Here is a 12,941-nt window from a genome sequence, read left to right as displayed (position 1 = left end):
CTGCAACCTCTGCCTCTGGGGTTCAGGTGATTCTCTTGCCTCAGCCTTCTGAGTAGCTGGGATTACAGGTGCCCAACACCACACCTGTGTAATTTTTGTATTTTTAGTAGAGACAGGGTTTTGCCATGTTGGCCAGGTGGGTCTTGAACTCCTGACCTCAGGTGATCCACCTGCTTCGGTCTCCCAAAGTGCTGGGATTACAGGTGTGAGCCACTGCGCCTGGCATCATGAGATACTTTGATACAGGTATACAGTGCATAATAATCACACCAGGGTAAATGGGGTATCCACCACCTCAAGTGTTTATCATTTCGTTGTGTTACAGACAATCCAATTAAACTCTTTTAGTTATTTGGTAATTTTATTTATTTATTTATTTTTTACTCTGACACCCAGATTGGACTGCAGTGGTGTGCACATGGCTCACTGCAGCCTCAAACTCTGAGCTCAAATGATCCTCCAACGTCAGCCTCCTGAGTATCTGAGAATACAGCCATGTACCACCATGCCCAGCTAATTAAAAACAAAACAAAACAAAACAAAAAAACCTTTTTTTTTTTTACTGTAGAGGCAGGGTCTCACTATGTTGTCCAGGCTAATCTCCAACTCCTGGCCTCAAGTGATTCTCCTGCCCCACCTCCCAAAGTGTTAGGATTACAGGCGTGAGCTACTGTGCCTGGACTCTCTTAGTTATTTTTAAATGTACAATAAATTATTGTTGACTATAGTCAACAATATGAGGAGCTCAAATTTTCCTATTGAGTTGAGCTTTTGATGTGCTATCAAATACTAGATCTTATTCATTCTGTCTAACTATATTATTGTACCCATTAACCATCCCCACTAATGTACCTCTCAACAACTACCCTTCCCAACCTCTAAACCTCATTCTACTCTCAATTTTTAGCTTCCAAATAAGTAACAATATGTGAAGTTTGTCATCCTGAGCCTGGTTTATTTCACTTAAAGAGCGCCAGTTCCATCCATTGCTAAAAATGATAGGATCTCATTTTTTTATGGCTGAATAGTACTCCATTGTCTATATGTACCACATTTTCTTTACCATTCATCTGTTGATGGATACCTAGGTTGCTTCCAAATCTTGGCTATTGTGAAAAGTGCTGAAATAAACATAGGAGTACAAATACCTCTTCGATATACTGATTTCCTTTCTGTCGGTTATATACCTAGCAATGAGATTGCTGGATCATATGGTAGTTCTATTTTTAGTTTTTGAGGAACCTCTAAACTGTTCTCCATAGCGGTGGTACTATTTTACATTCCCAAAAACAGTGTATGAGGGTTCCCTTTCCTGTACATCCTCATTGGCATTGACTATCTTTTGGATATAAGCCATTTTAAGTGTGGTAAGATGGTATCTCATTGTAGTTTTGATTTGAGTTTCTCTGATGATCAATGATGGGAACACTTTTTCATGTACCTGTTTGCCATGTGTATGTCTTTTGAGAAATATCTATTCAAATTTCTTGACTGGTTTTTATTCAGATTATTAAATATTTTCTCATTGAGTTGAGCTCCTTACATGTTCTGCTTATTAATCCCTTGTATAATGGCTACTTTGCAATATTTTCTCCTATTCTGTGGATTATCTCTTCACTTTGTTGACTGTGTTCTTTGTTGTGCAGAAGCTTTTAAACTTGATGGCTCCCATTTATCCATTTTTGCCTTGGTTGCCTGTGCTTGTGGGGTACTGCTCAAGAAATCTTTCCCCAGTCCAGTGTCCTGGAGACTTTCCCCAACGTTTTATTGTAGTAGTTTCATAGTCTGAGATCTTAGATTTAAGTCTTTAATCCATTTTGATTTGATTTTTGTATGTGGCAAGAGATAGGGGTCTAGTTTTGTTCTTCTTCGCATGGATCTCCGTTATCCCAGCACCATTTATTGAAGAGACTGTCCTCTCCTCAATGTATGTGCTTGGCATCTTTGTAAAAAATGATTTCACTGTAAATGTGTGAATTCGTTTCTAGGTACTCTATTCTTTTCATTGTTTTATATGTCTGTTTTTATGCCAGTACCAAGTTGTTTTTGTTACTATCATTTTGTGTTATAATTTGAAGTCAGGTAATGTGATTCTTCCAGTTTTATTCCTTTTGCCCAGGGTAGCTTTGACTATTCTGGGTCTTCTGTGGTTGCATATACATTTTAGGATTTTTTTTTCCTATTTCTGTGAAGAATGTCAGTAGTATTTTGATAGTAATTGCATTGAATTGATAGAATGCTTTGGGTAGAATGAACATTTTAACAATATTGATTATTCTAATCCACGAACATGGAATCTCTTTCCATTTTTTTGATTTATCCCATCAATTTATTATAGTTTTCACTGTAGAGATATTTCACTTCTTTGGTTAATTCCTAGGAATGTTATTTTATATGTAGCTATTATAAATAGCATTACTTTTTAATTTCTTATTCAGATTGTTCACAGCTGGAATATAAAAATGCTACTGATTTTTGTATGCTGATTCTGTATCCTGCAACTTTACTGATTTTATCAGCTCGAATAGTTTTTTGATGGCATCTTTAAGCTTTTCTAAAAATAAGATTATATCATCTACAAATAAGGCTAATTTGACTTCTTCCTTTCCAAATTGGATGCCCTTTATTTCTTTCCATTGTCTAACTGCTCTAAGTAAGACTTCCAGTACTATGCTGAATAACAGTGGTGACAGTGGGCATCTCTGTTGTGTTCTAGATCTTAGAGGAAAGGTTTTCAATTTTTCCCCATTCTGTGTGATACCAGCTGTGGGTCTGTCACATATGGCTTTCATTGTGTTGAGGTATTGTCCTTCTATACTCAGTTTTTTGAAAACTTTTATCAGGAAAGGACGTTGAATTTTATCAAATACTTTTTCAGCATCAGATGAAATAATCTTTATGTGTTTGTCCTTCATTCTGTTGGTATGATGTATCACATTGATTGATTTGCATATGTTGAACCATCCTTGCATCCCTGGGGTAAAGCCCACTAGGGTCATGATGAATTGTATTTCCAATGTGTTGCTGAATTCAGTTTGCTAGTATTTTGTGGAGGATTTTCACATCAATATTTATCAAGGATATTGGCCTGTAGCTTTCTTTTTTTGATATGTCTTCGTCTGGTTTTGGTGTCAGAGTAACACTAGCCCTGTAGAATGAGTTTGGAAATAATTCCCTCCTCTGTTTTTTGGAATAGTTTGAGCAGGGTTGCTATTAGCTCTTCCTTAAATGTTTTGAAAAATTCAGCAGTAAAGCCATAGGCTCCCAGGCTTTCTTTTCTTTTCTTTTTTTTTTTGTTTTTGCTGGGGGACTTTTTATTACAGCTTCCATCTCCTGTTATTGGTCTCCTCACGTTTTGGACTTCTTCATGATTTAATCTTGGCAGCTTTGTATGTTTAATTATTGGTCCATTTCATCTAGATTTTCCAGTTTATTGGCATGTAGTTGCTCACAGTAGCCTCTAAGAATCATTTGAATTTCTGAAGTATCGGTTGTTATGTCTCCTTTTTCATTTCTGATTTTACTTACTTGAGTCTTCTCTTTTTTCTTAGCAAGGCTGGTTAAAGGTTTGTCTATTTTATTTATTTTTTTAAAAAACCAACTTTTCATTTTGTTGATCTTTTTATTTTTTTATTTCAATTTCATTTATTTCTTCTCTGATCTTTCCCAGTTCTTTAAGAACTGGGAAAGCATCATTAGGTTGTTTATTTGAAGTTTTTCTACTTTTTTTGATGCAGACAATTATAGCTATAAACTTTTCTCTTAGTGCTGCTTTCACTGCATTCCACAGGGTTTGCTATTTTGTGTTTCCATACTCAATTTTTTCTTTCAAGAAATTTTTAATTTCCTTCTTAATTTTTTTCATTGACCCATTGGTCGTTCAGGAGTTATTGTTTAGTTTCCATGTGCTTGCATAGCTTCCAAAATTCCTCATTATTGATTTCTAATTTTACTCCATTGTGGTCAAAGATACTTAATATAGTTTCAATTTTTTTGAATTTTTAAAGACTTTGTATTGTCTATATACTATATACTAATATATAATCTATCACTGAGAATGATCCATGTGTGTAGGAGAAGAATGTATATTCTGCAGTTGTTGTATGAAATGTTCTGTAAATATCTACTAGGTCCATTGGGTCTAAGTCTGTACAGATTAAGTCCAATGTTTCTTTGTTGATTTTCTGCCTGGATGATATGCCCAATGCTAAAAGTGGGGTGCTGAAGTCTCCAGTGACTATGGTATTGAGGTTCTCTCTCTCTCTTTAGCACTAATGATATTTGCTTTATATAGCTGGGTACTCCAGCATTGAGTGCATACACATTTAAAACTGTTATATCCTCTTGCTGATTTGACTCCTTTATCATTATATAATGACCTTCTTTTGTCTAATTTTTATAGTTTTTTTTGTTTTACTTTTTGTGTTGAAATCCACTTTGATGGGTGTAACTATAGCTACTCTAGCTCTTTTTTGGTTTTCATTTTCAGGTAACATATTTTTCCATCCCATTATTTTCAGTCTCTGTGTGTCTTTATAGGTGAAGTGTGCTTCTTGTAGGCAAGAGATCAATGGATCATGGTTTTTTATCTATTCAGCCACTCTATGTCTTTTGATTGGAGAGTTTAGTACATTTACATTCAATGTTATTACTGATAAGTAAGGACATACTCCTGCCATTTTGTTATTTGTTTGCTGGTTGTTTTGTGGTTTCCTCTTCCTTCTTCTTGCCTTCCTTTTACTAAAGATAATTTGTTTGTTTGTTTTAATTTCTTGCTTTGTATTTTTTGGTGTATCTGTTGTATATTTTTTATTTACAGCTATCATGAGGCTTGCAAGTAATATAACTCATTAATTGAAATTGATGGCAATGTAACACTGGTTACATAAACCAACAGACTAACAAACAACTAACGAGAAAACTAATTTAAAAATCTACACTTTGACTCTGTCCCCCTGCTTTTTAACTATTTGTTGTTTCTATTTATATCCTATTTTACTGTCTATGTCTTGAAAAGTTGTCATTGTTATTATTTTTAATTGGTTCATCTTTTAGTCTTTCTACTTAAAATATGAGTAGCTTACATACCACAATTACAGTGTTACACTATTCTGTGTTTTTCTGTGTACTTTATTGTTACCAGTGAGTTTCTTAACTTCAGATGAGTTCTTACTGCTCATTAACACCCCTTTCTTGCAGATTGAAGAACTCCCTCTAGCATTTCTTATAGGATAAATCTGGTGTTGATGAAATCCCTCAGTTTTTGTTTGTCTGGGAAAGTATTTCTCCTTCATGTTTGAAGGATATTGTCACTGGATATACTAATCTAGGGTAAATATATATATATATATATTTTAATCCTTAAGCACTTTAAATATGTCATGTCACTCCCTTCTAGCCTATAAGGTTTCCACTGAAAAATCTGCTGCCATGTACTGGAGCTCCACTGTATGTTCTTCATTTCTTTTCTTTCACTGATTTTAGGATCCTTTCTTTATTCTTGGGCTTTGAGAGTTTGATTATCAAATGCTTTGAGGTAGTCTTTTTTGGGTTAAATTTAATTGGTGTCCTAGAACCTTCTTGCATGTGGATATTGATATCTTTCTCTAGGTTTGGGAAGTTTTCCGTTATTATCCTTTTGAATAAACCTTCTAGCTCCACCCCTCCATCTCCTGTTTATGGGCAATAACTCTTAGATTTACCCTTTTGAGGCTATTTTCTAGATCTTGTAGGTATGCTTCACTGTTTTTTTTTCCTTTTTCTTTTGTTTCCCCTGGCTGTGTATTTTCAAATAGCCTGTCTTCAAGTTCACTATTTCTTTCTTCTGCTTCATCAATTCTGCTGTTATGAGACTCTGATGCATTCTTCAGTATGTCCATTACATTTTTCAACTCCAGAATTTCTACTTGATTCTTTTTAATTATTTCAATATCTTTGTTAAATTTATTTTATAGGGTTCCGAATTCCTTCTCTGTTATCTTGAATTTTGTTGAGATTTCTCAAAAAAGCTATCTTGAATTCTCTATCTGAAAGGTCACATATCTCCATCTCTCTAGGATTGACCACTGGGTGCCTTGTTTGGTGACGTCATGTTTTCCCAGATAGTCTTGATGATTGTGGATGCTCATCAGTGTCTGAACATTGAAGAGTTAGGTATTTACTGGAGTCTCTGCTTCTGGGCTTCTTTATATCTGTACTTTTTGGGAAGGCTTTTGAGGTATTTGAAGGAACTTGGGTGTTGTGATCTAAGTTTTTGGTCACTGTAATGCTATCTGCATTAAATGAGGGCACCCCAAGCCCAGTAATACTGTGGCTCCTGCAGACTCATAGAGATACCCTCTTGGGGGTCTTGGATAAGGTCTCAAAGAATTCTCTGGATTACCAGGCAGAGACTTGTTCTATTCCCTTACTTTCTCCCAAACAAATGGGGTCTCTCTCTTGTGTTGAGCTGCCTGGAGCTGGGGAAAGGGTGACACATAAGCACTTCTGTGACCACCACCCTGGGACTGTGCTAGGTCAGACCTGCAGCCAGCACAGGACTGGGTCACATTCAAAGCCTGTGGTAACCACTGCCTGGCTACCACCTATGTTTGCTCAAGGCTCTACAATCAGCAGGTGGCACAGCTAGCCAGGCTTGTATTCTTCCCTTCAGGGTGTCAAGTTCCCCCTGGTCCCTGGTGGGTCTAGAGATGCCATCTAGGAGCTAGGACCTGAATTTGGAATCTATCTGGTGCTCTATTAGGAATCTACCTGTTATTCTATTCTACTGTGGTTGAGCTGGCACCCAAGCCACAAAATAAAGTCCTTCCCACTTTTCCCTACCTTTTCCACAAACAGAGAATTCTCCCCCATGACCACCACTGACTGCTCCAGGCCCATTGCAAGTACTGTCTAGCTATCACAGATGTCCATTCAATGCCTAAGGGCTCTTCAGTCAGCTCGTGGTGAATGCTCTCATGCCTAGGGCTCTCCCTTCAGAGCAGTGGGCTCCCCTCTGACCTAAAGGCAGGTGCAAAAATGCCATCCAAGAGCCATGGCCTGGAATCAGAGACCCCACATGTCGACTTGGTGCCCTATCCCACTGTTGACAAGCTGGTACCTAAGCTGCAATAGGAAGTCCCCTTTATTCTTCCTTCTCCTTTTCTCAAGTAAAAGGAGTCCCTCTCCATAGCCACCACAGCTAGGAATGTGCTGGGTCATACCTGAAGCCAGCACATTTCTGAGTCTCACCCAAGGCCTGCAGCAAGTACTGCCTTGCTACTACTGTTGATTATTCAGAGCCCGAGGGTGATGAATCTTAGCAGCAGGAGATGAATCTTGTCAAGATTGGATCCTTCCCTTCAAGGAAGCAAGCCTCCTTTAGGACATGTGTAGAAATGGTATCTGGGAACCAGGGCCTGGAATTGGGGCCTCAGGACTCTGCCTGGTGCCCTTTCTTTCTGTGACTGAGTTGGTATCCAAGTTGCAAGGCAAATTCCTCTTTACTCTTTACTCTCCTCCCTCAAGTGGAAGGAAGACATCTCTACTGGAGCTGTGAGCTGAGATGCCTGGGGCTGAGGGCGGGGTAGCACAAGCACTCCCCTGGCTGCCCTGGTTGGTGTCTCACCAGGTCATGTGTCTGCAGAGTCCACTGGCTTCAAGCCCAGCAAAGCAGCAGGACTTGTCCAGGAATTGTGGTCCTTGTGGCCTAAACTGCCTGGACCCCAGAGCACTTCATCCCATGGTGGTGATGCTTTGCCAGAACTCAGGTTCCAACAGCTGAGATGGGAGATTCTTCTCTGGCTAGGACTGGTCTAAATGCCCCCTCCCTGGGTGTTGGCTAAGTTCTACCCAGTGTTGCTTTCTGCTGTGAAAGGGCACTGAGTTCCAATGCAAAACCCTACACTTACTGAACTCTTCCTCCCTCAAGTGCACAGATTCTCTCTCTGTGTCATTCGGCTGCTGCTGGAAGACTGGTGTGGGGTGATGGTGTCGGCAATTCAAGACTGTCTTTCCTACCCTCTTCAGTGCCTCTTTCAGTAATATGACGTAAAACTAGGTATTGTGTGATTGCTCACCTGGTTTTTTGTTCTCATGAAGGTGCTTTTGTTGTGTGGATGCTTGTTCAATTTGGTATTGCTGCAGGGAGGACGATCAGTGGGGGTTTCTATTTCGCCAACTTGTTCCACCTCCTTCCCTTTACCTTGTAGTATTCTTTCTCTTGTTTGCAACCTTCCAGCCACATTTGACTTCATATTCCTGGAACGCTGGAAGATCAGCACCCACTGCTGGAATGTTCTTCCCAATTCTCCCTCTCTCCTAATTTGTAGGACTAGCTCCTCTCAGTACCGATGTCACTTCCTCAGTCACATACCCCAGTCACTCGTTATACGACCTAGTTTTATCTTCTTCACAGAAGTTACCACGATCTGAAATGTGTTTTTTGTTTTGTTTTGTTTTTTTGTTTGGTTTGTAAGCTCCATGAAAGCAAGAAGCATGTCTATTGATATTACTAAGTATTTGTTAAAGGAATGCAGTCTGTCTGAGGAGCTCTAGTTTACCATATTTCAGTTATGGTTTGTGGTGAAACTGAAGCTACCCAGCATCATCTCTGTCCCATCTGCAGTGAACCCTGAGGTGTATGTGGTCCACAGCTTCACAAGATGGGCTTTATTTAGCTACCTCTCAATACGCCAAGATAGTAATTTCTTACTGGCTAAAAGGCAATGCCGATTTTCTGAATTATATTAAGAAAACTGTCAATGATAAAACAACTTTTAGAAAAAATATAAGCAATAATTCAATAAATAAGGCAATATAAGTTGTTTTTCATGGAATTCAATAAGGGTGTTTTTATTTTTATTAGAAAAAAATATAGCCTAAAAACGCTTTTACTTTAGTTTTCTTAAATTGCTCTGAGTAAAAACATTATTCAATGTGGTCAATCTAACAGATGGTGTTAATCCCATTTTACAGATTTTGAAACTGAATATTTAAGTAATTTGCCAGAGTCAGAATGCTGTCAGCATCAGAATTGCATTTTCAAACTTAAGTTTATCTGACTCGAAAGCTTTTGCCTTTCACCACCACCCTATTGCTTCTAAAATGTCAAACATCCGCTGAACCACATGACAGGTATCCTATAAATGTAAGTTTATCTTTCTCATTCCCTTCCAGTAGTGCCTCTGATTCTTTCCGTACTCTGCCCCACCAGCAGGTACTGATGATTGTCTGCCATATTCTATTTCATGGAATATTTCTTAAGTTTTACCTCTTGATGAAAACACATCCCAAGTGTCTGAGAGAAGATCACTAAAATTACAACTTAAAAGAGAACTCACCCAACTGCATACACAAAACCTCACTAAAATTGTCTTTACTCCTGTTCGGAAATATTACTTTTCTATTGCATTCCCAGTATATTAACTGGGTAGGCCATGCGATGTGCTGTGGCAGAAAGAACGTGGGCTCTGGCGTCAAAGAATCTGGGTCCCCAGGACTCATCTCTGCCATTGACTGGTTGTGTGGCTATGGACACATTATTATTACTTCTCTGTATATGTTTCCTCATCTATAGCTTTGAGAGAACAGCCTACCCCTTCACACTGTGGGATGCTTCCTGCCTGGCACATCATGAGCCTTCCATAAATGTTAGTTTCCTTCTTCCCCTCACTTTGCCCCACCCTTTTGGTATTCTCTACTGTTTTAACCTTCCGGAAGTATAGAGGATGCACAGAGAGTCTCCATTTTGTATTTGAAAAAAACCTTTTAGGGCAGTACTTTGGAAAAATAAAACTTGTATGTTGAAATGAGTGCTGCATGTTCCATCGACATCCTGGGAGCTGACAGTTTTATTTCCATGATGCAGCAGTGCTGAGAGAAGTTGCACTTTGCTTTTTGGAATTGCTCTTAAAGCCAGTTTATGAGTAAATTGAGAAAGGCAGCTTCATTACTCTATGGTATTTTTGACAAAAATAAAACAAATGTATACAGTGACAGTTTTACCATGCTTCTTATCACTGCCTTGGTTCCAAATGATCTTATTATTTTTAAAGATCAAAATGACCACAAAAGGATAAAGATGTGAAGCCAGGAAATATGTCAAAAGGCTAACGATAATTCCAAAAGATGAGTTCTACCACTGATTTGGCACAATGGGGGTAACATGGATATTTAGGTATAACCCCTCATGGTGACTATTTTACAGGATCTTTATTCGGGCCAATCTGCTTATTAGATTGTTTAAACACTTATCTAATATGAAACTTAGCTGCACAAAAATATTGCAATCAGTTCAACAGGATTTACTGTGTACTTCTGATAAGCCAATACTACTTAGAAGAAATCCTTCAGATTATTGTCTGGAAACTTTTTATGGTGCACACTTCATCAGTAGTAGACTATTAAGTGTGTACTCCAAATTTCTGTATAACTTACTGATAAATTATATACTTATATTTTAATTATGATCTTAGGGTAAGCCCTCATGAATGGGATTAGTGTCCTTATAAAAAGACACAAGAGTTTGCTTTCTCTCCTTTTCTCTCTGGTCTCCACCATGTGAGGTGGAGGACATGGCAAGAAGACTGCCATCTGTCAACCCGGAAGCAGGCCCTCACCAGAATTCAATCTGTTGACAGGTTGACCTTGGCCTTCTCAGCCTCCAAAACTGTGAGAAATAAATGTTTGCTATTTAATCCACCTAGTCTATGGTGATTTGTTTTAGCAGCAGAGCTAAGACAATGTATTTATAAAGTATGTGCACTGTGAAACAGACAATAAAAATTAATAAATATGAGATACAAATGTATGTGTGTGTATGTGTGTATTCATTCTAATATTTCCTTTCTTTATCCCAATGGAGTGGCTTGTATGTCTGGTGTACATGTACACATCCTGCTTTGTAGAAGATTGCTTTAGATAATACTTGTGATAAAGGGGTAACATTTCTTGTAAACGGTTGTTAAACAAAATTGTTACCTTCACATCTGTTTAGCAATATCCATTACCTATACCAAAACCAAATGGCAATGCAGATTCACCCAAAGTATAATTTGGGAAGACTAGACTTGAATGCAATTTTATCATTACTTGTCCAGAAGACAAAGCTTAATATAGTTGCTAAAAACTGCATGAGCATGAGATATTATCAAATAATGGAATGCTATGAAGACACAGGAAGACATTTCTGTAAGTGTGATATGTAAAGGAACCAAAGATACAACTTTGAGTATAGTAACTGACAGTAAGCAAACACATTCTGAGTTGGCTCTAGTTTGATTATGAGCCCTACAAAGTCTAAGACTTAAACAGTTAGGGCCTAAACAGCTGTGTTTCCAGCCAAAAAGCCTGTTAGAGTTGCATCAGTCTTTGGAGAAGCACTCACAGAGGCTTGTAACAATGATGTTACAAGAAGCTAACTATAAAAATAGATGCCAGGCATGGTGGCTCACACCTGTAATCCCAGCATTTTGGAGGCGGAGCGGCAGGCAGATCACTGGAGGTCAGGAGTTTGAGATCAGCCTGGCCAACGTGGTAAAACCCCGTCTCTACTAAAAATACAAAAATTAGCCAGGGGTGGCAGCGGGGGCCTGTGATCCCAGCTACTTGAGAGGCTAAGGCAAGAGTATTGTTTGAGCCCGGGAGGCAGAGGTTGCAGTGAGCCGAGATCATGCCACTGCACTCCAGCCTAGGGGACAGAGTGAGATTTTGTCTAAAAAATAATAATAATAAAAATAAAATAAATACATACATAAATAAAAGAAAAAATAAAAACAATAGCAAGAGAGAAAGGCAGGTGAGCACGAGACCATCTATCACTAACTTTGTATATGGGAGGGGGTGTTACCTCGGTTGCTGTTCATATGTGTACTCAAGTTACAGAAAAACACTCATTCATAAATCCAAAAGATCTGTCAGACGAAAGATTACTCGCTATTGCTATACAATTGCAACAAATTAGTTCAAAAAATTTCTTAAAGCTCTTTTATTGGGGATAATATATGATTTTATAATGTTTTAAAGTCCATTTCGATCTACAAATTTTTTTCTAAAATAATGATCTGAGACTAAGAAGCTTGGTCTGGATGTAGAAAACTCAGTTCTTTTGAAGAAACAGCAAGGAATTCAATTTATAATTAGCTTTGTTAAATTTGCCAGTTCACATTAAAGAACTATAAGATACTAGAAATAGATAATTAAGAGAAGATTTCACAGACTGCAATAAAAAACATTTAAAAGCATCTTTAAATGGCCCCTGATTTTAAACCAAAAAAAAAAGTATAACAAGATTTCTCGGAGTAATGTTTCTTGATTTCTTACCTTGCCATACTTCTGTGCGTAAGACCCGGTGAGCAGCGAGTGAAAAACAATGATGGTTTCATCCAAATCCCAGACAAACACACGCTGAAGACAAAACATAAATTATCAGAAAATTAAAAAGTCCAAGGAAACAGAAATCTATTTATAAGCAGAAAATGTCTCCCTTTCTTGTTAGAGATCATCTTGATATCATTTTATAGAAAATAATACTATTCCTTTTTTCTGTTTCTCAAATTTGCCAAATCTAACTCCTATAAAGCCTGAGGAGCAGGAATTATACAAATAATTATAAGCTTAAGAGTCAGATGTCCTTACTTGAATAAATTCATCCATATATTTACTTGTAGTTAACACCAAAAAGAGATGCATTCAGACTTTATGATAGAAGCATGCTTGAAACTCTACATATTTTAAAGTTTCATACCTTAGGGATTCATAAACGTTCACAATTTATGCAAAGAATTAGATTTTAAAGAAATATTTAAAAGAATCAATGAGTAACCGCTAAACAGAATTGTCAAGTATGGATCCTGGGGTCATATTAGGCCAGCAGGCATGTTGGACTCTCTGGAGTTTTGAAAGATTTCAAATTATGAATTAACATTTGAAAACTAGGCAATTTCCCACAAACTTCAGAGTTT

At 37.7% G+C, this 12,941-nt stretch overlaps 1 protein-coding gene across 16 annotated transcripts in view; it reads right to left on the bottom strand.

The window, feature by feature from the left end:
- Positions 1 to 12,941, bottom strand: part of LOC105465636 (EYA transcriptional coactivator and phosphatase 4) — a 280,315-nt gene that overhangs the window by 31,053 nt on the left and 236,321 nt on the right. For all 16 annotated transcript variants that reach the window (XM_011714173.3, XM_011714183.3, XM_011714174.3 and 13 more), the window contains one exon: positions 12,301 to 12,384. In XM_011714173.3, the coding sequence (XP_011712475.2) occupies positions 12,301 to 12,384 (84 nt within the window). The remainder of the gene's footprint in view (positions 1 to 12,300; positions 12,385 to 12,941) is intronic.

Source organism: Macaca nemestrina, chromosome 5, assembly GCF_043159975.1.
Source record: "Macaca nemestrina isolate mMacNem1 chromosome 5, mMacNem.hap1, whole genome shotgun sequence".
Taxonomy (NCBI): Eukaryota; Metazoa; Chordata; class Mammalia; order Primates; family Cercopithecidae; genus Macaca; species Macaca nemestrina.
The sequence above is the reverse complement of the archived record's forward strand: the minus strand, read 5'-3'. Positions and strand labels throughout refer to the sequence as shown.